The sequence below is a fragment of the Nansenia antarctica genome (assembly GCF_963989245.1).
Source record: "Nansenia antarctica genome assembly, chromosome: 10".
In the NCBI taxonomy this organism is placed as follows: Eukaryota; Metazoa; Chordata; class Actinopteri; order Argentiniformes; family Microstomatidae; genus Nansenia; species Nansenia antarctica.
In genome coordinates, this window is record NC_137680.1 from 33,040,819 (window position 1) to 33,067,808 (window position 26,990).

The 26,990-nt window shown below is 46.7% G+C and overlaps 1 protein-coding gene across 1 annotated transcript; it reads left to right on the plus strand.

Moving 5' to 3' along the window:
* Positions 1-1,730: 1,730 nt before the first annotated feature.
* hibadhb (3-hydroxyisobutyrate dehydrogenase b) lies at positions 1,731-23,169 on the plus strand. The gene is made up of 8 exons (XM_080540430.1): positions 1,731-1,819; positions 3,366-3,526; positions 3,622-3,731; positions 4,037-4,158; positions 20,413-20,546; positions 20,870-20,946; positions 21,244-21,400; positions 21,808-23,169. Exons 1-8 carry the CDS (start codon positions 1,747-1,749, stop codon positions 21,976-21,978), a joined length of 1,005 nt encoding a protein of 334 aa, XP_080396556.1. The 5' UTR covers positions 1,731-1,746; the 3' UTR covers positions 21,979-23,169.
* Positions 23,170-26,990: the final 3,821 nt, after the last annotated feature.

Here is a 26,990-nt window from a genome sequence, read left to right on the forward strand (position 1 = left end):
GTTACCTTGTAACCTTGTTACCTTCCACATGCCCTGTTACCTTGTTACCTTGTAACCTTCCACATGTCCTGTTACCTTGTTACCTTGTAACCTTCCACATGCCCTGTTACCTTGTTACCTTGTAACCTTCCACATGCCTTGTTACCTTGTTACCTTGTAACCTTCCACATGCCCTGTTACCTTGTTACCTTGTAACCTTCCACATGCCTTGTTACCTTGTTACCTTGTAACCTTCCACATGCCCTGTTACCTTGTAACATTGTAACCTTCCACATGCCCTGTTACCTTGTAACCTTCCACATGCCCTGTTACCTTGTAACCTTCCACATGCCCTGTTACCTTGTTACCTTGTAACCTTCCACATGCCCTGTTACCTTGTAACCTTCCACATGCCCTGTTACCTTGTAACCTTCCACATGCCCTGTTACCTTGTTACCTTGTAACCTTCCACATGCCTTGTTACCTTGTAACCTTCCACATGCCCTGTTACCTTCCACATGCCCTGTTACCTTGTTACCTTGTAACCTTCCACATGCCCTGTTACCTTGTAACCTTGTAACCTTCCACATGCCTTGTTACCTTGTTACCTTCCACATGCCCTGTTACCTTGTAACCTTCCACATGCCCTGTTACCTTGTTACCTTGTTACCTTCCACATGCCCTGTTACCTTGTTACCTTGTAACCTTCCACATGCCCTGTTACCTTGTAACCTTCCACATGCCCTGTTACCTTGTTACCTTGTTACCTTCCACATGCCCTGTTACCTTGTAACCTTCCACATGCCCTGTTACCTTGTTACCTTGTAACCTTCCACATGCCCTGTTACCTTGTAACCTTCCACATGCCCTGTTACCTTGTAACATTCCACATACCCTGTCCCTTGTATTCAATCTCATGTCGGTTGGGGAAATTAACTAAGCTATTGGATACATCAGAGAAAGAAAAAACTAAAAAGCATATAGCTCTCTTATAACCAACCATGGAATTGGAATATAGTTTATTACTCATTGTAGTAAGTGATAAATGGACAGATATGGATGTATAAAATGTAAATCAGTTCATGTGGTCATGGTGGAAAATTGGAATCCACCGTGAATCATCATCCCCCTGTTACTCAATGATATCATCGTATCTAAATCATGGTTTTTAAAAACATTTCTTTAATTTAAAAAAATCATAGCACAATAAACATATGTGAGCTTTGTTTTATTTTATTTTTTTAAAGTTTAAATCATTGTGTTCTGCTAAAGTTGAAGTAGCCTATCCAACTGAGAGCCATTCTGTACCTGAAAAATGTGTGTTGTTGAAATGTATACAGTACACTGGTGTTGTTGATAGATTGAAGTGGATGTATTAATTAGTGTTGATTAATGAACTGATGAGAAATTGCATATTGTATATGATGATCATAATGATGACCATTAGCATTATGATGATCTGTGAATGACTTGCAATGAATATGTTATAGTTTTCATCTCAATTGCATTACTTGTTGTACTCGGACTGGCTCATAAGGTGAATGTCATTTCGAGATCTTTAACTCTTAACTTTTACTAAATGTAATTCTGACTGAGCATACTTCACAGTGTTCCAGTCATGCCCTTCAGACTGGGAAAGATCCTTGATGTCCCGCCCCCCACCGTTTTCATTGGACATGGGTCTGAGGGAACTGTTCTGCGAATGGAGAGAGCACCTGTCATTCACAACCTGCCCAATGCTGTCACAGGACACCAGAGGAGAGAAGCATGGCTGCTGTGTTCAGGGGGTCTCGGACACTAGTGGGAAGAAGGTGCTTTAAGCATGTCGACCTTGCTCTGGGTAAGGAGGTTTAAACTCTCACGTAGCTGCCTGGTTGTCTTGCTGTCGTTTTACTCCGGGTTGCTTTGACCATTTCCCGTCATAAAATGAACGGCAGTTGCTTGCAAATGATTGATGAGAAGTTGATTAGCTGGCTAGCTGGATTAGCTCGACGTCGTTTGATGGAAGTGCTAGCTTGCTTAGCGACAGTCATGCCATGGCATTGCTCTCGTTGAGCGTCTAATTTGGGGGTTTTTCGGGTTAAAACCATCTACTATACACATGTGCAGCTACCTACCTACCTGATCTAACGAGTCCAGGGCGAACGTGACACTCAATGACGTATGATGTATGACGTATCTATGATGTATGAGCCAGGTGTCCAAGTCTCTGACACGGAGGGTCCAATCGAAATCTATTTCAGCATTATTTCCAATATCCTCACGTTGCCTTAACCTTTCTGCTGTTTCATATCTCATGCCACAACACTCACACAACCACATCAACTGCACTGTTGGCATCTTCTATGCCTAGTGTTGCACTGCCCTGTCTGGAATGCCCTAACCCAACTGTGCGAAAAGCACCTAGCCACCTTTATTTTAATAGCAAGATCACCACAAAGCAATGGGTGGTTTGTGCACCAGTCAGTGTGTTGTATGGTGATAGAAGTAGTCTGGGCACACTCCTCCTGCCAGGAGTGGTGGGTGAACGTGGGGTTTCTCCTGGTTACAGTGAAGATGGGTGGGGAAAGGCACGTGAGACACCTGACTGCCCCCACCCCCCTCTCACCAGGGTATTTATAATGTGCCCTTTAGCCGATACAGCTCTACTTTCATATAGTATGTTTTCATACAGAGCAAAACATTGTTTTTTAAGTATGAATACTATAGTTATGTATCGTTAGGCATTTTCTCTACCTCTGATTTGTGCAGTTGGTTCCATGCTATACGGGTTTGGGTATGCACACATGTCATGTGTGTGATCTGTTGCTGGCAGAGAGTCACCTTGCAATAGAACAATTAGGCTAGGCTAGTGTGCAAGCCTTTTAATGTCTGTATGCAGGTGGTCACCATCTCATGTATCTGTCCTGTCCTTGGTTGCCTTGGTTGGTCCTATTGTGTTTTAGTTTTATGTTCAATTCCCATTGCTTTTAGACTATTGTGCCACAAACTATCAAGTCTGCTTACCACATTAGTCAATGTGTGCACTTCTTAAGTAAACATTGATAGTGTAGTTACTTTTGGATTACATTGAAACAGAAGGGCATGGAGTCATGCTGCATGATGTTTGATTGCACAAGGGAACCATTTTTGTATTATTACAACTTTGACCCAACATATCTCAAATGTATCATATTGTCATGTTAACACATCCTAATGTTACATTTTTTCGTTGGCGTTTCAAAATAGATCATCTCATATTCTGTTCTCAGAGCTCTCACAGCATGGCTTAGGCCTAATATTTGAGAGAATGCGAATCGTTTTTGGGATAGAGACAATCTCAGTAGTCACTTTGATTTGCTTTCAATCAGTAACATGAATAATCCAGTTGTTCCTCCGTCTTCCAGTCTCCACCAGGTCCATGGCCTTGAAGACTCAGGTGGGGTTCATTGGACTGGGTAACATGGGAAACCCAATGGCCAAGAACCTGTTGAAGCATGGATACCCAGTCATTGCCACGGACGTGTTCCCTGAGTCTTGCAAAGAACTCCAAGAGATGGGTGCTCTGGTGGGACACAAAAAACGAAACAAAAAAAAATCTGTTTTCATAACTCTATGTTTTCATAACTCACAAATGTGTTTCTTCTTCTCTGTGATGTTCAGATTCTGGACAGCCCTGCAGAGGTAGCAGACAAGGCAGACCGCATCGTCACCATGCTGCCCTCCAGTCCCAATGTCATTGATGTCTACACCGGACCCAACGGGATCCTCAAGTAAACAACCCATCCTCTGTCACTCACTCTCTCACTCTCAACCCAGCCTCTGTCCCTCACTCTCTCCATGTCACTGTCCTGTGTTGTCTAAGACTAGGCTATGGGGGTGGTGTGTTGTCCAAGACTAGGCTATGGGGGGGGGGGGGGGGGGTATTGAGGTGGTGTGTTGTCCATGACTAGGGGGGGGGTTCTGTCTAAAACTAGGCTATGGGGATGGTGTGTTGTCTAAGACTAGGCTATGGAGGTGGTATGTTGTCTAAAACTAGGCTATGGAGGTGGTGTTTGAACTGTTTTACTTTCTACAGGAAGGTGAAGAAAGGCTCTTTGCTCATTGACTCCAGCACCATCGACCCGTCCGTTTCCAAAGAGATGGCTGCTGCCGCCGAGAAGCTGGGAGCCGTGTTTATGGATGCACCTGTATCAGGAGGTAAAGACAGCAGTGTGTATGGATGCAGCTCAGTGTTTCCTCCAGGAATTTTTACATTAGTGGCGGAGAGCCCTGTCCGCACGCTGTGCATCTAACGAGCTCAGGGCGACCGTGACACTCAATGATGTATGAGCGAGGTGTCCAAGTCTCTGAAACGGAGGGTCCAATCTCCATCTATTTCAGCATTATTTCCAATATCCTCATGTTGCCTTAACCTTTCTGCTGTTTCATATCTCATGCCACAACACTCACAACCACATCAACTGCACACTGTTGGCGTCTTATATGCCAACACGCGATTTTTTTTTCCGCGTGCACGCGCGCTCAAAACAACGACCTAATTTCAACCAAAACTAGAGGGAGGATGGCAAAAAAATAAAATAAAAGAATATACAGAATATAAACTTGTGATACCGGTTTCCATCCATCAGCTCTGAAGGTTTACGTTACTCACGGATCCAATGTCCTTCCAAACGAGCAGTCTTGGCTCCGTCTCAAACACAACAGGAAAAGTATGTCCAACTTGGCGAAAGTTTCCGAGTATTTCCAACTTGCGCGAGTTCTTCAACTTGCGACAGTTTTTCAACTAGATGTGATGGCTATCATGTCTATCATGTCTATCATGTCTGTCAAAATTATCAAATGAGCCATCGTCCTGGCATGATTGGGTGTTGGTTTCAACGCACCTGTTGTTTGTCCTTCCTCCGTTTGCAACAAGAAACTCTGGACCTTTTCATGAATTAAAGTGGTCTTAAAATCCAAAGTCCAAATAAAAGTAACAAACGAAAGTAATATATGTTGGTGTACATACCACAGCGCACAGTAGCTGCTGCTTGTTCTCCCGCTGTAGTTGTAGCTGGTGGTGGTGGTACCCCGCCATAAACGTTGTTAGCTGATCCACCACCTAGCTCCTTTGCTCCTGCCAGCCATGCAGTTTCGGATCGCTCATAGCCACTGCTAGCTTCAGCAATGTTTGAAGTGTCAGGGACATCTTTTTTCTTGAAAAATCCATCCATCTGTCGCTGTTTTCGTTTAATTTAACGTGGTATCTTATTTGTGCACCTAGCTAGCTAGATCAGCTTTTTGTATCTTTTAGATGGTTCACATTTAGACCAATCTAAATCTCTTTAGACCAAGCCCTTGTGTCACGTAGGGCTGCAACGATTAGTCGATTAGTCACGACTAATCGATTACGAAAATTCGTCGACGTGAAATGTTGTTGTCGACTAATCATTTTTTTTTTTTTTTTTTTGGGGGGAACGGGAGCCATGCAAGAATCAGCTGGGTAAGTTTTAGCTAACGTTGTTAGCCAACTGGCTAACGTTATATTGTTAGGGTCGTAATGTTTATGTTAGCTTTACTGTTACATGTTGGAAAACAACGTCTCATGGACAGGGCTGTACATGCTATGAGCGTTTGTGCTATTAATTTATTTGCCCTGTGGCACGCATGTGACAGACAGAGGCGCTTGTATGTAACGTTACGTAGCAGGGGTTTTCCATGTTGAAGCCAGGAGAACGCGAGATGAAATGAAGTGAGGGGTGGTCGCTATTAAAATACCAGGTAGTCATGGTGGATGATCATGAATGATGCTTGATAAGTGAATGCTATTTCAATTATGTTGAGTCCACCAGCGAGCTGTCTGTAAGATAAACAGCGCCAAGCGTAGCCTACTAACGTGAGCTGTCTGTAGTCTAGCCAGCAATGCTAGCTAGCCAATCAACTAGCTCTGTGAGCAGCTGTAGCTTGGCGTAACGTTAGGTTAGATAGCTAGTTAAGCCGGATTTATGCTTCTGCGTCGCCATTTACGCGCAGCGAAAAGCCACACGACTAATCGAAAAAATAATCGACAGATTAGTCGACTACCAAAATAATCGTTAGTTGCAGCCCTAGTGTCACGTCGTCAACTGAATGTTTAATGTCATTAATCTGATTTTGGATCAGCGGTTAGAGAGAGATGGGCGTGGATTTAGGTGCACTTTTAGTCAACATCCATTATAGCGCTGATCTAGGATCAGATATATTTTAATCAGCTAAAATGTTCAGAGGTGGATTTTTTTTTTTTTTTTGTGGACTGAATCAATTAGTGGCGGAGGAAATTCATTCGTGGCGGCCCGCCACCAATAAATGCATATAGAGGAAACACTGCAGCTGTATCAGGAGGTAAAGACAGCAGTGTGTATGGATGCAGCTGTATCAGGAGGTAAAGACAGCAGTGTGTATGGATGCAGCTGTATCAGGAGGTAAAGACAGCAGTGTGTATGGATGCAGCTGTATCAGGAGGTAAAGACAGCAGTGTGTATGGATGCAGCTGTATCAGGAGGTAAAGACAGCAGTGTGTATGGATGCAGCTGTATCAGGAGGTAAAGGGCTGTGATCTGATGACCAACCACTCCGATCTGTCATTGGTCATGTTTTGGACCTTTTTTGTTTTTTTTTTGTTTGTTTTTTCCCCAAAAGAGCTTATGAGTGCATTTTCTAATATGGATCATTTCAAATCAATCGGAGCATTTGGAATTTGATCCGAAACACATTCTCAGATCCCAGCAGCCACCCCCCTGAAAACATTTGTTGTCGAAAGGGAACTTCTTGTCCCAGTGACAAACTGGTTGTTTCATAGTGTAGCGGACAATACTAAGCAGTAGGGCTGCAACTAACGATTATTTTGGTAGTCGACTAATCTGTCGATCATTTTTCCGATTAGTCGCGATTAGTCGTGTGGCCACGGCAGTGGCCGCGGGCTCCAGTGCATGTTGTACCTCACCTTCTCAAGTCTGCACACCTGTGAATGTCACCCTGTTGTCCAGTCTCTCTGGCTTAACATACGTTCCCATTGCAAATTCAAATAATGACTCATGAAATATTTGAATTTGGACCTTCCAAAACATTTAATACATACAATAATCAATCTTTGTTTCAATGAAACAAAATAAATAATAAACGGATTTATGCTTCTGCGTCACACAGACGACGCGCACCTTCCCCAGAATCTCAAAAAGGGGCTAGTGCTACGCAGAACAACGCAGACCGCACTGCACGTGATTGGTCCGCTTGGTAGCACGTGACTCTGACATGTTTCTGACTGCCTCGTCGGCCTGAATGCGCAAGCGATGATAGAAATGTTGTTTACGTTTTCTGTAATGAGCAGGTTTGAAAAATTAAGATAACCGTCGCATTATCTTAGTTTAATATAATTTCATGTTTCATGTTAATGTTACCTTTTTTTATAACAAGCTTTAAAAAATAAAAAAAAAACGTTTATTTTTTATTTAAATTAAAAATACGATTAGTCGACACTAAAATTCCACGTCGACGAGTTTTTATGATCGACGTCGTCGATTATGTCGACTAATCGTTGCAGCCCTACTAAGCAGCATGATGTACATAATTCACCTGTGTGTTCGGTTATGGGGAATTGTGTGCGGGCACTTTAATGCCGGTCACTGGGGTGTGACGTATGAGGATTATAGGTAGCATATAAGGAAGTGTTGTATGTTGCTATGGGCGCTATGTCAACGGTTAAATAAATACAGACGCGGTCGGCTTTATACTGGCACCAAGCCTCTGTTACGTTTGTATGCTCCAATTTCTACAGTGGTGACCCTGACGTTGCTTTGGGACGCTTTCCAAGGATTATATTGTTTTTGTTTTTTCAACTATGGATAACGCACCGGCTACAACGAACGCTGTCGCGGTGAAGTTGCCTGAGTTCTGGGAAAAACAGCCGACAGTATAGTTTGCTCAGACGGAGGCACAGTTCGTGCTTAAAGGAATTACCGTGGATGCTACGAAATTCTACTATGTCGTCTCTGCTCTCGGGAGCTCTACAGCAGCCAGGGTTGTGAGTATTCTTGAGCAGCCTCCTGAGCACAACAAAATTGGAGTATTGAAAAGCGTACTTACTAGAGACTTTTTGTTTAACTGAATCTGAACGTGCCCGTCAGCTGCTCTCTCTGCACGGCCTCGGCGAGGCTAAACCCTCAGAGTTGATGGATTATATGTTAGCTCTCCTAGGGGATCATAAGCCATGTTTTCTTTTTAATGAACTATTCCTGCAACAGCTACCATTACAGGTTCGGGCTGCATTAGCTAACTCAATTATTAAAGATAGCCGTGCTTTGGCTAGAGAGGCAGATAAGTTTTTTTCTGTTGGTGTGCAACAGTGCAGCATGGCCATTCGAGGTTCAGACAGTGTTAACCCATCGTGGCCTGGAGATACAGTGGAGGTTCCCGCTGTGGGCCGGCGGCAACAAGCCACAGGCCTGTGTTACTACCACGCACAATATGGCTCCAAAGCTAGGAGGTGCCGCCCCCCGTGCAACTTTGATACGTCGGGAAACACCAGGGCCGGCGCTCAGTAGCTGCCATGAGTGTCGACCGTTCAGCTAGCTTGTTGTTCATTACGGACACAGTTTCGGGAAGGCGGTTCCTCTGTGACACAGGGGCTCACCTGAGCGTCCTGCCTGCATCACGGATAGAGATCCAGAGCAACAAACATGGCCCCATTCTGGAAGCTGCCAACGGCAGCCCCATCCGCACTTTTGGGATGAGGAAAATACCACTGTGCTTCGGAGGACAGCGTAAACTGGGAGTTTATTACGGCTACGGTGTCTACTCCACTTCTTGGCGCCGACTTCCTCTGCGCTAACGGCCTTTTGGTGGACGTCAAGAACCGACGACTCATCAACGCAGAGACTTTTAGTTCCCTCGCATGTGCACTCAGTGGTGCGGGCACGACAAGACTGTCTAGTGCTCTTTCTTCTGCTGATGTGTTTTCCCGCCTCTTGGCTGAGTTCCAGAGTCTTACGGAGTCCACTTTCTCGTCAGCCGCCACTAAGCATGCGGTTGAGCATTACATCGCCACTACTGGACCACCGGTCTATGCTCGTGCCCGACGCCTGGATCCAGCTAAGCTCGACGTTGCTAAGGCGGGGTTTGACACCATGGAGCGCCTTGGCATTATTCGCTGGTCAAACAGCCCCTGGGCTTCTCCACTGCACATCGTCCCGAAACCTGGTGGTGGGTGTGGCGATTACCGCCGCCTCAATGACATTACCCCTGACCGTTACCCAATCCCACACATTCAGGAATTTTCTGCCCGGCTGGCGGGGAGGTTGGTGTTCTCTAAGGTGGACCTAGTTCGTGGCTATCACCAGGTGCCTGTCCATTCACAGGACGTCCCGAAAACATCAGTGATCACCCTATTCGGCCTTTTTGAGTTCCTCCGTATGCCGTTTGGTCTTTAAAACGCGGCACAGGCTTTTCAGCGGCTGATGGACACCATGCTTAGGGACCTGCCATTCCTGTTCGTTTATCTGGATGACATTCTTATCGCCAGTGCTTCCATGGCAAAGCATGTGTCTCATTTAAGAACTCTCTTTGAAAGGCTTAACCAGCATGGCCTGATCATCAATCCAGCCAAATGCCAGTTCGGGCTGACTTCAATCGATTTCCTTGGACATCGCATTACTAGGGACGGGGCAGTGCCCCTGGCCTCAAAGGTAGACGCTATCATGGATTTTCCATGCCCACTCACGATCAAGGCCCTGCAGGAGTTTTTAGGCATGGTGAACTTTTACCTCCGCTTTGTTCCACGAGCAGCCTGGTTTATGCGGCCCTTGTATGAGGCTTTTAAAGGCAAGACCGCCAAGCACATCATCGGCTGGTCTGTGGAGATGGACGATGCTTTCACTGGCACTAAGAGAGCTTTGGCTAGGTCAACTATGCTGGCACATCCCTCGCCGAATGCACCGATTGCCATAACCACGGATGCTTCTGACTATGCAGTCGGGGCGGTGCATGAGCAGTGGGTGAAGGGAGCTTGGCAGCCACTCGCTTTTTTCAGCCGGCAGCTCCGCCCTAACGAACGTAAATACAGCACCTTCGATCGGGAGCTCCTGGGCCTCTACCTCGCCGTTCGGCACTTCCGTTTTCTGTTGGAAGCCGGCCATTCACAGCTTTCGTGGACCACAAGCCATTGATGTTTGCAATGGCGAAGGTTTCAGAGCCGTGGTCTGCCTGTCAGCAGCGCCAGCTGTCCTTCATCTCTGAGTTCACCACCGACATTCAACATGTTGCAGGGAAGGACAACCGGGTTGCTGACTGCCTCTCCCGGGCAGTCGCAGGTGCAGTTCACCTCGGCATCGGCTACGCCCGCATGGCAGGTGATCAGGCCTCTGACCAAGATCCTCAGGCCCTCAGGACGGCTGTCACAGGGCTTAAGTTGGAGGACGTGGTCTTTGACGACACCGGGACCACGCTCCTGTGTGACATATCCACTGGGCAGCCACGGCCCGTCGTGCCCCTTGGGTGGAGACGACAGGTTTCTGACGCTATTCATGGCCTGTCCCACCCAAAAACTGGTGGCAGCTAAGTTTGTCTGGCACGGGCTTAGAAAGGACATTCAGAAGTGGGCAGATGCCTGTGTCATGTGTCAGCGCTCTAAGGTGCATCGACATATGAAGGCCCCTCTGGCACATTTTTCAGTGCCGGAGAGGAGATTTGATCATGTCAATGTGGACCTGGTTGGGCCTTTGCCACCTTCTCATGGGTTCACCTATCTCCTCACAATGGTCGACAGAACCACACGGTGGCCGGAGGCCGTTCCACTATCATCTACCACGACTGCTGAGGTGGCTCGTGCGTTCATTGGCACTTCGGTCGCCCGGTTCGGTGCTCCATCGGACGTCTCCACTGACCGGGGGCCACAGTTCACCTCTGAGCTCTGGAGTGCGGTTGCCGGAGGCCTGGGGATGAAGCTACACCGCACCACCGCATATCACCCACAGGCCAACGGGTTGTGTGAGCAGTTTCATCGTTCTATGAAAGCTGCACTTCGGGCCAGCCTCAAAGTGGTTGGGTTGACAGGCTCCCGTGGGTCATGTTGGGCCTTAGGACCGCCCCTAAAGAAGACCTCCAGTCACCATCCGCCGAGCTGGTCTATGGACAGCCACTATGGGTTCCTGGGGATTTCCTCCCTAACGCCACGACCCCTTGGTCGGCGCTCAAACAGCGGGCCGTGCTGCTGGATAACGCCACGGTTTTCGCACCTGTACCCACCTCACAGCATGGGCTACCCCAGTCGTATATGCCACCCAGCCTGCGGAGGGAGGAGTATGTGTTCATCTGCCATGACGCCCACCGAGGACCATTTCAACCGCCCTATGGCGGTCCGTTTCGTGTTCTGGAGGCTGGAGACAAGGCTTTCCTGGTGGACATCGGGGGTAAGCCTGATTACATTTCAGTGCACCGACTTAAACCAGCTCACTTGGATCTGGACCAGCCCGTGGGGTTGGCTCGGCCCCCGAGGCGGGGCCACCCTCCAGCTATGCCGCCACAAAGCCTCTAAAAAACCACCTGCTGTCCCTCATAAGCAGGCCACTGTTGAACTTTCAGTCCCCGCTCCGGTTTTACAGAGCCGTTTTGGACGGGTGATCCGGGCCCCGCAATGGTGACTGTTCTCAATTATGGTGAATTCTGGGGGGAGGTCTGTAGCGGACAATACTAAGCAGTATGATGTACATAATTCACCTGTGTGTTCGGTTATGGGGAATTGTGTGTGGGCACTTTAATGCCGGTCACTGGGGGGTGGGGTTATAGGTGGGGTTATAGGTAGCATTATAGGTAGCAAATAAGGAAGTGTTATATGTTGCTATGGGCGCTATGTCAACAGTTAAATAAATGCCGACACGGTCGGCTTTACACTGGCACCAAGTCTCAGTTTCGTTTGTACGCTCCAATTCCTACAATAGCAGACTATGTCCAGTCATGGTCTGTTACCATCATATGTCCAGTCTGTTACTATCATATGTCCAGTCTGTTACCGTCATATGTCCAGTCTGTTACCATCATATGTCCAGTCTGTTACCATCATATGTCCAGTCTGTTACCATTAGAGATGCTCCGATCTGATCGGCGCCGATCGATATCGGCCGATATGCCCTTGATCGGTTTTGATCGGAGTTCTCAAAACAGCCGATCAAACACGGCCGATCAGTTTACATAGAGAAATGGCGTCGCCAGTCTGGCAATATTACACAGTGTCGGAAAGAGACAACAAATATGCAGTTTGTAATGTCTGCTCAAAAGAAATACCTCGCGGAGGAACGCACGCAAGGTCTTTCAATACCACGAATATCATACGGCATTTGAAGGCTTGTCACACCAAGGAATTTAACGAGTTTGATAAATTGGCGAGCGCTAAGGCCAGAGAGAAAGAGTCGTCGAAAGAACGTTCGACGCCACTCACTCAGTTAACTGTTACAGAGACATTGAAACAACAGCAACCATACGGCAACGACAACAAGAAACGAAAGGAAATAAATGCGAAAGTAATGGAATTCATATGCCTTGATCTGCAGCCCCTGTCTGTTGTGGAAGACGCCGGGTTCAAACGCCTTGTTTCCTGCCTGGATCCACGCTATACGCTGCCGGGGCGAAAATATTTCAAATGCCGTATGATATTCGTGGTATTGAAAGTCCTTGCGTGCTGCTTAATCAGAAGTAAGGTTTGAGTCTGAAATCTCCTTAGAAATCTCCTTAGGTGCAATGTTTTTTGTTCCTCAGGAAAGCTACAGTATAAGCTCCAAGTTCTCTAAGAGCCCCTAGTTCCTCTCATTCGAGTGGAATGTTGCACATTTGATGTGACAGTGTACATTTTATTTATTATGATTTTTATTTTCACATTTTATTTGTTTTTCCTGAAGTAAGCTACAGGTGGTTGTGAATTCAATAAAACAGATGGTTGTCAATTCATGATACTTTCTCATCTCCTAATTTCATTTGAATACTTAATATACAATGTCAATGGTGTTAAGAATAATTAAAAACATAAATAATGCTACACAATAAATAGAATGCTTCAATTGCCATTTTCGACACTGTGATCGGTGATCGGTGATATCGGATCGGCAGATCACTGATTCCAGTGATCGGTGATCAGTGATCGGCACCAAAAACCCTGATCGGAGCATCTCTAGTTACCATCATATGTCCAGTCATGGTCTGTTACCATCATATGTCCAGTCTGTTACCATCATATGTCCAGTCATGGTCTGTTACCATCATATGTCCAGTCATGGTCTGTTACCATCATATGTCCAGTCATGGTCTGTTAGATGAAAGCACAGGTGGGTATACCTGCTGGGCATTGCTGCCTGTCGCACCTCCGACGGTGCCAGTGGGCTGACTGCAGGGTCGTCAGCCGGGAGCCACCCTTCACTGATGTTTCGCTCCTTTAATCCCGGAACATCTCAAGGTGGTGGAGCAGTGACAGGGACGTCTCCCTGCCACTCCCTGCAGCCAGCCCTAGGATCCTCCTTTCCCCCACGCCTTGTCCTTTCTTCTGAGCCAGAGCCAGAAGCTCCCTTGTTCAGCCTCCTCCGCCAGGTCTTTGAGCGCCTTTCTCAGCTTGGATCCTGTGATCCCCAGCGACCTCAGGAGCCGCTGTGTAGATGTTCCTGTATAGCCTCTGCACCCAACTTCCACAGGATAGGTGACTGCCCTCCACCCTGCTTGCGAGCACGCAGCTGCCAAGTCTGTGTACTTTTCCTTCTTTCTCTCGAAGGCAGCCTCCATCCCCTCTTCCCATGGAACGGTCAGCTCCACCATGATGACTGTCCTCATCGGGGTAGACCAGAGTACGACATCTGGCCGAAGGGAGGTTGATGTGATCTCGTGTGGGAACTTCAGCTGTCGATCGAGGTCAGCTCTCATGTTCCACTCTCCTCCAGGAGACAGGAGGGACCACTGCTTCGTGCTGCTGCCCTGACTTTCTCCCCCTTGCCGGACAAACTGGATCCGCTGCTGTGATGTGACTGGGCTGCTCTTGTTTGATTCCAGTCTGCGTGCTTCCAGAATTTCTGCTAGTTTGCGCAGCACCCGGTCGTGCCGCCATCTGTACCGACCCTGCGTCAGTCCCGCCTTGCATCCAGAGAGGATGTGTCGCAAGTTTGGGTTGTTGGCGTTGCAGAGTTGGCAGGTCTCCTCTGTGCCGTACCAGAGGTGCAGGTTCCGGGAACTGGGAAGGGTGTCGTAGGTGGCCCTGATCGAGAAGCTCAGCCTTGCTTGGGGCAGCCTCCACATATCCTTCCATGTGATGGCTCTGTTGATCACAGCCTCCCACGTTGTCCACCTTCCTTGCTGTTGTTGGCCCACGGCTCTGATTTTGTAGCACTCCTCTTCGATCTTTACGACTTCAGAGATCACTAGATCTTTCCTTTCCTTCCTCGTTGCCTTGGACCACATCTTGGGTGCTGATCCCCATCCAAAACCAATCCTGCCTGGCTGCAGCACCCCGACGATCTCCTGGTGTTTCAAGCGATTGATGGCCTGGTCAACTGCCTGCGTGGCATCCCACTTGCGTCCTGTGCGAACCTGGGCCTTGCTTTGTTGGACAAACGGGTCGGGTGAGTCTCTCAGCTCGAACACAAGTCTCACTTTCTCCTGTTTATAGCCCAGGCTGATGGATTTCAGTGGGAGCTTCAGTGTGGTTCTTCCAAACAGCGCTGTATTAGTGAGGCAGCGGGGAAGGCCCAGCCACTTGCGGATGTAGTTGTTGGCTTTTGCGTCCAACTTCAGCACTGTTGTTAAAGTGATGTCACACAACTTCAGGGGCCACATGAGACGTTGGTATAAGGTGAACTGGTAACACCACACCTTGAATTTCCCTGGCAGGAGGCTTTGGTCGATCTTCTTCAGGCCGTCCAAGAGCTGGGAAGTGACAGAAGAAGCCATGTGCTTGTCAGAAAGGTCAGCCGTGTAAAGCCTTCCGAGGCTTCGCACAGGATGGTCCACTAGCAGCGGGATCTTCTCGCCATCCACTGAGAAAGAGATGTTGTCATTCCGGACTCCTTTCCTGATTGAGAGACTGCGGGACTTAGTTGGTTTTATCCTCATCCGGGCCCATTTTAGGAGCTCCTCAAACCTCTTCAGAAGTCTCGCTGTGCACGCTGCTGTCTGAAGGAGTGTGGTGACATCATCCATATAGCTCCGTAGGGCTGGGAGTCGCAGACCTGACTGGGATCTGATTCCTCGGACCATCTGTCTTCCGCCGATTAGGATGATCTCAAACGCTGCTGTGAAAAGGATGGGGGAGATCGAACAACCCATCGCTATCCCTTTCTCCAGCCGGTGCCAACACGTTGAGAACTCCTGGGTTGTGTAGCATACATGGAAGTTGTTAAAGTAGGTTGCTAGTAGGCTCTGGATGCACGGTGGTATGTGGAAGAATTTGAGGGCAAAATGGATGAGCTGGTGGGGAACAGACCCATATGCATTTGCAAGGTCCAGCCAAACGACGTGCAGATCTGATTTGCTCCGCTTCGCTGTCTGGATCTGTTCCCAGATCATAGCCGAGTGCTCCACGCAGCCAGGAAATCCTGGGACGCCTGCCTTCTGACAGCTGGTGTCGATGTAATTGTTTGCCAGGAGGTAGCTGGTCATGCGCTTTGCCATCACTGAGAAGAAGATCTTCCCCTCCACATTCAATAAGGCTATGCCTCTGAATTGGCTGATGTTATGGGAGTCTTTCTCTTTCGGGATGAAGGTAGTGACTGCTCTGCTCCATGCTGAAGGGATGGATTCTGTTTTCCAGGCAATGCCCATTAGTCTCCACAAAAGCTTCAGGGTCATTGGGCAGTTCTTGTATACCCTATAGGAGACGCCATTTGGTCCGGGTGCAGATGCAGCTCTCGCATGCTCCACCGCCTGCTTAACTTCAGACCATCTGGGGGGAGTGGTGTCAAACTGAGAAGAGGGCTCGGGTGGGAGCGGTACGTGCCCTGGGGAACCAAGGGGACTCTCCTTTTGGCTGTCACTGAGCTGGTCCTTGATGTGTTCCTCCAGCTCCTGCTCGGTGGTCTGCAGCTTCCCCGATTTCGTCTCCTCAAGCAAACCCCGGGCGTACTTGAACGGGTCCCGGAAGAAGTTCGTCCTTGCCTTTTCCTTGTTGCTTCTACGTTTCCTGATCCTTTCAGCTCGCCTCAGGTGGGTGAGTCTGGTTCTGATCTGACTCCAGAGGTTCTGCAAGCCCTCCTTCTCCTCTTCCTCAGCTCTCCTCCATGCCTTCCGCAAACGTCGCCGCTCCTTTACCAGCTGGAGGATTTCTCTCTCCCGTCTCCCGCTCTGCCTAGGAACGGTCCTCCTCTGAGGCATCTCTCCAAATCTTCCCTTGCCTTCCTCATAGATGATATGGCCGAAGATGTTCAGCTTGGACGTTGTGCTGCCTCTTAGACTGTTCTGGAGGGTGGTATGTAAGCTTTCGTCGAAGTTTCTCCATGAATCCTTGTCGCTGGCCTTTGGCCACTTGATCTTGGGTTTCCGGTCTGGCTTCTCTGGGGTTTCCTTGGTGGATTCTCTACCTGGCGTTCTGCTCTGATGCTCCTGTTGTGGGTCGTGCAGATGTGGTTGCAAATCCTGCTGGGGAGGCTGTTCTTGCTCTCTCTCACCGGATGCAATGGTGGGATCAGTAGCACTGTGGTGCTCAACCTGGCTCTGATTCCTCCTTGTCTGACCTGCTGGCGCAGTGCAAGTTTGCATCTGATAGCTGCCGCCGCATTTTGTCCTCCCCTGGTGGATCCGCAGGCCCAAGTAGGTTGTTACTTTGGACCACCCACAGCTGCATTCTCTCAGGATCCTTTGATCGTTAGTCGTTGCCGTTCCAGTCGTTACCGTGTTATCTGTCCTGATTGGTCCATCTTCCATCCCGCCTCTCGGTGGACCGCCGGGTTGTTTTTTCCTTATTTTGCTTGTAGTTAGTTTGGGGAGTCCCTGTAGCAAGGCTACAAGGACGTGTTTAAAGGGTAACTAGCCCCGCCACCCCCGGTGCAGTCTTTCCTGCCGCCAGCCAGACTTCCCTGGCAGCCCACCAGTCTTTCCTGGATGCCAACTGCTCTTTTCTCAGTAGTCACTGGCAAGCCAGATTAAATAGATGAAAGCACAGGTGGGTATACCTGCTGGGCATTGCTGCCTGTCGCACCTCCGACGGTGCCAGTGGGCTGACTGCAGGGTCGTCAGCCGGGAGCCACCCTTCACTGATGTTTCGCTCCTTTAATCCCGGAACATCTCAAGGTGGTGGAGCAGTGACAGGGACGTCTCCCTGCCACTCCCTGCAGCCAGCCCTAGGATCCTCCTTTCCCCCACGCCTTGTCCTTTCTTCTGAGCCAGAGCCAGAAGCTCCCTTGTTCAGCCTCCTCCGCCAGGTCTTTGAGCGCCTTTCTCAGCTTGGATCCTGTGATCCCCAGCGACCTCAGGAGCCGCTGTGTAGATGTTCCTGTATAGCCTCTGCACCCAACTTCCACAGGATAGGTGACTGCCCTCCACCCTGCTTGCGAGCACGCAGCTGCCAAGTCTGTGTACTTTTCCTTCTTTCTCTCGAAGGCAGCCTCCATCCCCTCTTCCCATGGAACGGTCAGCTCCACCATGATGACTGTCCTCATCGGGGTAGACCAGAGTACGACATCTGGCCGAAGGGAGGTTGATGTGATCTCGTGTGGGAACTTCAGCTGTCGATCGAGGTCAGCTCTCATGTTCCACTCTCCTCCAGGAGACAGGAGGGACCACTGCTTCGTGCTGCTGCCCTGACTTTCTCCCCCTTGCCGGACAAACTGGATCCGCTGCTGTGATGTGACTGGGCTGCTCTTGTTTGATTCCAGTCTGCGTGCTTCCAGAATTTCTGCTAGTTTGCGCAGCACCCGGTCGTGCCGCCATCTGTACCGACCCTGCGTCAGTCCCGCCTTGCATCCAGAGAGGATGTGTCGCAAGTTTGGGTTGTTGGCGTTGCAGAGTTGGCAGGTCTCCTCTGTGCCGTACCAGAGGTGCAGGTTCCGGGAACTGGGAAGGGTGTCGTAGGTGGCCCTGATCGAGAAGCTCAGCCTTGCTTGGGGCAGCCTCCACATATCCTTCCATGTGATGGCTCTGTTGATCTGTTACCATCATATGTCCAGTCATGGTCTGTTACCATGTGACAGCAGCTGGTGAACGGGGGAACAACCAAATGTTCAGATTCGGATTACTCACCGAATCCTTTGCATTAGAGTATTTGGGCTTGACTAGCGAGTGTGTCATTGATTTCTGACAACGTTGAAATTCATTTACACTTTTCAGAATAAAAGTCAGAACATTTGGTCGATTACCGACTTGTTCCGCTTTCACCAGCTGCTGTCTGTGTCTCCATGAATAAAACTCAGCTGAGGTTTAACCCAACACTGTGTCATTACCTTTGATGTCTGACATAATGGTACTGTACTAGTCTTGCTGCTTTTCAGATACACGCTGGTTCGTAAAGAGGAGTTACTTGACTGACTTAACTGCCTGATGTTAACGTTGTGTGTGTGTGTGTGTGTGTGTGGGGGGGGGGGGCAGGGAGGAGGGGGAGGAGGAGGAGTAAGATGAGAGAGAGCAGTCCTGGCCTTCAGAAATGTTCCAACCTGTCACACTCTCATTGTCAAGACAGTGTTGGGGGTCCACACACACACACAGTTTGTTTGAACTCCCCTTTTAACTTGAGAAAAGCCACTTTCTTTGAGTTGAAGTTGGCCTGTTTTACGATCAGGTCCTAAAGATTACTAATGATTTATATGCTTCCTTCCTGTGGTAGTGCACATGGATTAAGGCTGTCCAGCTTCCCACATTGAACTTGTGGGTGGGTGTGGGTGTGTCTGTGTGTGTGTGTGTGGGTGTGTGGGTGTACAACTAAGTATAGCCGCATGTGTCACTTTATGTTGTAATGGCCCCACCATGCAGGCATGCTTGAATGTCTGTGGTTGTGTGACTTCTTATCAGTGGTCAGAAAACTGCTTTGAGTGTAATCAATACAGCTGTACTATAGTTTCTGATTAGATCTTCTGTCACCCAGAAGATGGCACTGTAACCAACACTCGGCCTTTGATCTGGAGACCGCGCACACGCACACACACACACACACACACACGGACAGACGCACAAACACAGGACCACAAATTGCCGATTTGACTTGACAAATGAACCCAGCGAAAATTCATCATGTTGTGTTTTAATCAGGTGAACTTCACATACTTATGACGCATAGGTCTAGATATGTAGACGTGTGTAATGGGGTTGGGAGACTGACAAAGGTAGCTTTTGTCACACCGTACAAACCAATTGAAAATTCTCATTAATGAAACTTGACATAAGATAGTAAGCAACCTAACGGTTTACTCAGTGTTTTTAATTCAAAATAATCTCTCTATAATTAAGCAGTTGGTCCCTGTGCTTTCTGGGACTGTAAACAACAATGTCCCTCTGGTTTCTGTCCTTAATGTGTTGCCTTGCCACCTAGAAGACGTCAGAGAGGTTTGGCAGTTGCACAGTTTGAAAGAATTCTTCTTGTGGAACAGTAATTACAATCCCACAAACCGGCTCCTCACATCTTCGTCATCTTATAGTCCGAAATCCAGTAAAAATGCTCCACTTCAGGAGAAAAAGCCCCGTAATACTTTGTCTTAGATCTTTGAAGTGCCGTCTGAGTGAGTGAGTGAGTGAGTGAGTGAGTGAGTGAGTGAACTATGGCAACAGAAATGAAAGGGTTGCTTTTTAAAAAAAATATGTACGCATTTTGGCACTTTGCGTGGCTTGTTTACGTTTTTAATACGTTTGAGAAAATATCTCCTATTGAAAATGGTGGTTACCCCACCGCATTTATGTCATGCGATCGGAGAGCCCTCCGTCTCTGTGTGTTTCCAGCCAACCCAGAGCTGGCATAGGAACCTTGTCCCAGAAATGTTTGCTACCTTCCCACAATCCCAGGCATCTTAGCTCAAACAGAACAGAGCCCATTAGGAACATTTAGAAATCAAATGAGTCTGAAACTGTTGTAAATAATCCGCAAAACATAGGGGGGCTTGCCTCGCTATAACTTTAAATGGTATTTATGTGGAATTTTCTTTCTCACCCAAAAATTGTGTGGGGTTGGTGGGGGGGGGGGGGGGGGGTTTGTCTTAACAAGAGCACAAACTACTGTTTCTCACAGGGGAACTACCCCACACATCCATCCCTTCACAGGGCCCTGCTGGCCCTTGACATGCGTGTTAACAGATCTGGGGGGGCTAGTGGTTAGCGAGTTGGACTGGTCACCAGAAGGATCATGGGAACACCTAGTGTGTCCTTGAGCAAGGCATCTTCATTGTTAAGTCGCTTTAGATGAAAAAAAACGTCTGCTAAAAGTGTGTGTGTGTGTGTGTGTGTGTGTGTGTGTGTGTGTGTGTGTGTGTGTGTGTGTGTGTGTGTGTGTGTCAGGCGTGGGGGCGGCCACCTCCGGGAAGCTGACCTTCATGGTGGGCGGGGCCGAGGGGGAGTTCACCGCCGCCAAGGAGCTGCTGGCCTGCATGGGCGCCAACGTGGTCTACTGTGGTCAGGTCGGCACGGGCCAGGTAGGGTCACCTACCACACACACACACACCACACACACACCACACACCACACACACACACACCACACACACACACACACACACACACACACACACACACCACACACACACACACACACACACACACACACACACACACACACACACACACCCTGGACAGGTAGGCATCAGATATATATATCTGTATATGTATATATCTGTATATGTACATATCTGTATATGTATATATCTGCATATGTATCTCACACAGCTTTATATAGATGTTACATTAAAAGTGGTTGACATTATTACAAATGAGATGACCAGGTGGCAATTATGTTCCAGGCCGCTAAGATCTGCAACAACATGCTGCTGGCCATCGGAATGATCGGGACCGCAGAGACCATGAACCTGGGCATCAGGTAGAGTGTTGCCATAGAGACCATGAACCTGGGCATCAGGTAGAGTTGCCATAGAGACCATGAACCTGGGCATCAGGTAGAGTGTTGCCATAGAGACCATGAACCTGGGCATCAGGTAGAGTTGCCATAGAGACCATGAACCTGGGCATCAGGTAGTGTTTCCATAGAGACCATGAACCTGGGCATCAGGTAGAGTGTTGCCAGAGGGCAGAAACTGGCCAGTCTCTTGTGTAAACGTTCTATCCTTCCTGAAAGGCGGCTGCACTGACCTCACCCCCTCCATCTGCCCTCCCACAGGCTCGGCCTCGACCCCAAACTACTGGCCAAGATCCTGAACATGAGCTCCGGCCGCTGCTGGTCCAGCGACACCTACAACCCCGTGCCTGGCGTCATGGAGGGGGTCCCCTCTTGCAACAACTACCAGGGGGGCTTCGGCACCCAGCTGATGGCCAAGGTGGGTCTCAGCACTCAGGCCTGTTTCTGTGCACATAAAATATTCTCCATGATAATTAATTATTTTTTTCTGTTAACATCTTTGTCAATTTTGTCTCTAATTAGGTTGTAGATCATGGGTGTGTTCCATCAGCGTCGCTAAAGGACAGTCCAGGCTTATTCTGATAAATCCTGTGAGATTTATAGAAAACAAATCCAACCTTATTTTGAGAAGTCTCGCCAGATAAACCTGGATTTTCCTTTAGTGACGTTGATGGAGTACCCCCCTGGATGGCTATAATAATAATACAAATTAAAAAAAGAATATAAAAAAGAAGCAGGTGTGTGTGCCCATGCAGAGCAGGGTGTGAGGTGTGTGTGTGCGCCCATGCAGAGCAGGGTTTGAGGTGTGTGATGTTTCTCTCCCAGGACCTGGGCCTGGCCCAGAACACCGCCACCAACACCAAGACCCCGGTGCCTCTGGGCTCCCTGGCCCACCAGATCTACCGCATGATGTGTGCCCGGGGCTACGCCAGCAAAGACTTCTCTTCTGTCTTCCAGTTCATACGTGACGATGAGGAGGAGGCTCAGGGTCAATAAGGGGGGGGGGGGAGCCGCCCCCTCTGCCCTGCCCCAAAGCCTTTACCAGGCTCCGCCCCTGCTCCACACAGGACTACAACGTGTGTAGTTGGGGGTGCGTTTGCCCCCCTTGAGGAACTTGGTCAAGACGTGTGTGAATTTGAGGCAAGGCCAAGGGAACGTATAGACATAATGTGATAGATGGTGTGACCACTGTATATCTCCTTTTGGGTGAATCATGTGACCAGTGTGACCTCCTGCCTTTGTTCAAATCAGCACTCCCTTTAAATCTTTAGAAACCAGCGACTTTTGAGGTGTGTGAAGAAGAACCTCAAAAGAAGCTGTTATGTAGGCTGACTAACGGTGACAACCACACCAACGGTGCTACCCTAATGACATCTAGTGGGAAGCCAACCCCAGACGTCATGGAGGAGATAACTCACGTAGTAACCCTGCTCACCAACACTAGACAGCAAAACCTCTTTACAGGTTATTTACTACAGCTTCTATTCATTTTAACATTGATTTAAACATTGATATTTTTTTGGGCTGTTTTTTTCCTGTTACTGTTTTTTCCATGTAGTTGAGTCTCTTGACATCAGTGTGTGGGTAGTCTGAAATAGTGCCTTTGTCATAATAGATATTATCTGTACGCATTTGGGATCCTAACTCGGGGTCCGTGCTCATAAACAAATAATCAGGAAAATGTCCCGTTGACTTACGCTTGCGGATTCCACCCGTAAAATCTTTGATAATAAAGGTAAGAAAGATTGGAGCTGTGTCCTGTCGATGGTCATTTACACTTTAAATCAAAGTATGCAGTCACCTTGGTCCTATAGTGTCTAGATGAGCTCCAAAGTCAACTAGAAACCTTACATATATAGTGCACACATGGCCATTTTATCAAGCACATGAAATCTGTATAAAGGTGTTTTTGTTTTTGTACTATGTTCCATCACAATGAAAAAGGACCACCTCAGTGGTCATCAACATGGTGACGGTGCTCAATCATGTTCCATAACCAAACACACACTAGAGGGTATTTAATTGGAGGCTAAACTGACTTTAGAATACAGCTGGAGGAGGAGTGATTCTGCGGAGCCTATCTATGTTGACATGTGTTAGAAAGTGTTGGAGAGGTCAAGCGACAATGACGTTGACTAGTCTGCTTGAGAAAGAAAGAGGCTTACAAATGTGTCATAAAAAGGTCCATCTACCCTTGTGCTAAAAACAACATTCTTTGGAATGTAATATGTATGGAATATGGAATAAAATATTTACCATCTCCAGACCTGGAACAGTGTGGAAAAAGCACAACAACAAAACATATCTGCCATAATCACCTGAGCCGTCAAAGGCTTTGATATCATTGTCTCTCTTTCCAAATGAATCATTATTACACTACGCTTTGGATATCCGGGTGGGTGTTAGTTTGACGTTAGGTCTTGTAGTGTGAGATTAGTTTGAATTGGTCACGTGGTTTTCAATTAAAATGGACCGATCAGAATAGTATATGTTTTTGCTATGTAGAGCTGAATAGTGGTACAGAGATGTGATGCCTATGAGTATACACAGAGATAGCTTACCAATAGAGGCCAATGTTTGTCAGCAATAGGCAGAAAATAGAAAAGTTGCATCCCCCACCTTGCCCCTCTCTCTCACTCTCTCTCTCCGTCTATCTCATTCTCTCTCTCTCTCTGGCGGTATGTTTCTGATCTAGTTTGTCGAGAGAGCCACAGAGAGGCCAAAATGCCATAGGTCACACGATCACTAGACAAACCCATAAAAAGTCCATTAAGCACTGAACACTAAGTGCTGTGTTGTTATCTACTTGGCACGTATTACAAACAGAGCACCACTTTAGTCTCATATCCAATTGGCCTTACCCTGAGTGAAAGATCCCCCTGCATGTTTCCGTATAGGCCAGCTAAGGAATCCTTGAGTTCCACTGTCACAGGCACAGCAGCGAGGATGCTGAGCTTTGCATGCAGCCAAGGGGTTCAAAGAGGGAGTGTAAACTGTCGGCGCGGTGTTTAAAATGTTTCGTGGTGTTTGATTGAATGCAATTTGGGGGGGAATTGGGTAAAAACTGCTCCATGTTGGAATTCATTTTCTTAACTTATTTTGATCATTGAATATGTCTTAGTATTATAATACGTGAGTGATCTGTGTTGCATAATGCATACTATACAAGTAACCAATCATAGTATTGTGGAAAGCACTGTGGCGGTAGATTTGGTGACAACCATATATATATATATATACTTTTTATTTTGTATTTATTTGCTTTAAATCCTTGTCAGATTGTCATTAGTGCTTCTCATATGTCCACAATCCATTTCCATCATAAATAAAAAGAATAGTGTGATCTTGAAAGGGAAGGTATTTATTTCCCAGAGGCTGATGTTACCCTAGTGCACCCCTGCAGCTTTCCTTTGCAAGTACATAATGCGGTATTCCAGCGCTTTGCATTTCTGTTTAAATGATAGCTATATTTAATACCAAACCAATATCGAGCTGACTTTTTTAGTTTTCCTTCCTCGTCGATTACCAGTCCGTGTAGACAGCAGGGGAGATCATATTTACTTAGTATTTATTTAGTTTTCCTATTTTCATAAGTAAGTACAATTTCCAGCATTCACTGTGTTTCTATTAAATCGTTCGGCTAGGAGCCTCCATTGCTTCCGTCAAATGTCCCTGATCTCACTATTGTAGAGGTTTGCAGCTCTGTGCGGTGTGGCAGAAGTAGCCCGCTTGTATCCATGAAACTCGGTCTGTTAGACATGTTAGACATGTTGGACAGAGGACATAGGAGGACGTGGGCCTAACGGTCTGCTCAATCATGTCGAGCATCCATATTCATTTTGTAAAGACTTTAACCTAAACTGACGTCATCATAATAATAATGATTATTATTATTACTGTAATTGTTGTATGGTTATTATTATTAATATCATTATCATTATCATCATCAATATCAATGGACTATTATTTAACATCAATGGACTATCATTACTTAAACTAAATTATTTCAGAACTCGTATGAAAATATAAGGACAAAACATTTTTAAAATATATTGTAGGGTCAAATGTGTAGTGTTTTGATATTCTGTTGTTTGTATTTCATTTAGCTATATTCGGGAAAAAATATATATATTATATAGGCTATATTAATATATATATATATATATATATATATATATATATATATATATATATATATATATATATATGAATGTTTGACGAGAATTAAGATTCATAACCTAATAGCCTACCGAAAACCCCAAAAGCTACGTTTTAGTTTGAAATATAAACGTTAGCCTACGAAACACTATCACAAATGCAATTTCGACTATTTTGAGTGTAATTGCTATTACTCACAAGACCCGCGAGTTTCTGCAAAGCCAAGCTACGTCGGGTCCAAATATATACCTTTACCTTTATATCTAACCTTTGTAAAGAACACAGGAAGAATGATTATACTTTTCTTCAATTAAATATTCTTACGAGGCTTTGGATCATCCAGGTCTAATAGACTATAGAATATAATATAGGCTGATTACATGTTTGTAAGTTCTCAGGCCTACTTGTCTTCATCATGCTAGGCTATATGAGGTGAAAAACTCATTTATTCTCAAACGAAAATACACCAAAGTATGCATCACATCTTATTTCCTGCTTGCACATTCTTGATTTGTATTGATAGCAACTGGAGTTGTAGCTATAGGAAAATATGACGTTTAACTCAAATATTTCAGCGGGTAAGAACGACTGTTAACACGACTTGACGTTTGATTATCAGTCTTAATAAGAGAGCTCACCCGAATGTCCTCGAGGATGTGATACGGGAGTGATTTAATAAACGTTGTTCATAAAGCTCAAAAAATATATTTAGGCTTTTCCAATGCATCAAGGCAGAACGTGATATGCTCCATGGCTCTGGGTTACGCATGTCCCTCTCCTCTTCATTGAGGGCCAATAGCCAACGTGTAGCGTGTCAGTCTCCTACAAGAACCTTTGCTTTCCTCCTTTCCTCTCCCCAGCTTCCTATTTTTACATGATTGATGTTGAAAAGCCCGAGTTATTGTTTTGTTTATGGCCTATAGGTCTACATGTCGTTTTTAAATGTATGTGGTAGGACTGCTTATGTCTCTCCAACCGTTGAATTCTCTCCAAAACCGCATGGATATACGCATAAATAACATGGCACATGGTTTAATATGACAGCCCACATTGCACTGAGCGTCATTTTGCTGAGAAGGAAACAATTCCTGAGCAGCCATGGCTGAGATATTTCCTGCCCTCTGTTGCATAACTTAGCCTAAAGGCTTTAGACTGAAACGCTTCAATCTCGTCTTCACCATAACGATGTGAGAAAACATCCAATGAAAGAGTGGACGGATCGGAGACTAGAATACGTTTTAAAATGCCATATTACTCGATACACAATATCGCCATGTAAGATTACTTGGCTGCAATTTGATACATTGCATCTTCCATTCACTATCTACTCTGGTGGGAGACCTATGGTGCAGTTTCACCACTACATCACATTAAAGGTAACATTCTCAAACTCTGTTAGGCCTTATATCTTCTTTCTGTGTTTGCCTCTTTATGAACCCCAAGCCTTTGAGATATGTGAGTGTTCATGGGCCTTTCATGTTTTCGTTTTCTGCCTCACATGTCAGTTACAATGGATTCTTTTGCAACTAATATGTTTCCATTATTGCGATGGTTTAGGTAGGCTATATATTTCAGAAATTATTTTTACGCAAGAAGAAAAAAAGGACACTCATTTGAAATGACTTACTTCGTTCCTGAGATTCTGGGATGGCGCAAATAGGGGAGACGAGGATGTTTTCTCTATTTCTTAATAACAATTCGGAATTCAACTTTTTTGAAAGCATTAATGCATATTAGTCTCACATTTCCCAGATTCAGTCATTTCTATATTAAAATTAATGTTTCAGTCTCCGTACATGTCGGTAAACACAAAACCATCCGAATGGAATTGTACTTCTAGGATATGTGTT

Excerpts from the sequence above, each read along its gene's own strand:
- hibadhb (XM_080540430.1), top strand. The coding sequence starts at position 1,747 with ATGGCTGCTGTGTTCAGGGGGTCTCGGACACTAGTGGGAAGAAGGTGC. Across the intron at positions 1,820-3,365 it reads GCATGTCGACCTTGCTCTGG|TCTCCACCAGGTCCATGGCC; the intron begins GTAAGGAGGTTT and ends TCCGTCTTCCAG. Across the intron at positions 3,732-4,036 it reads GGACCCAACGGGATCCTCAA|GAAGGTGAAGAAAGGCTCTT; the intron begins GTAAACAACCCA and ends TACTTTCTACAG.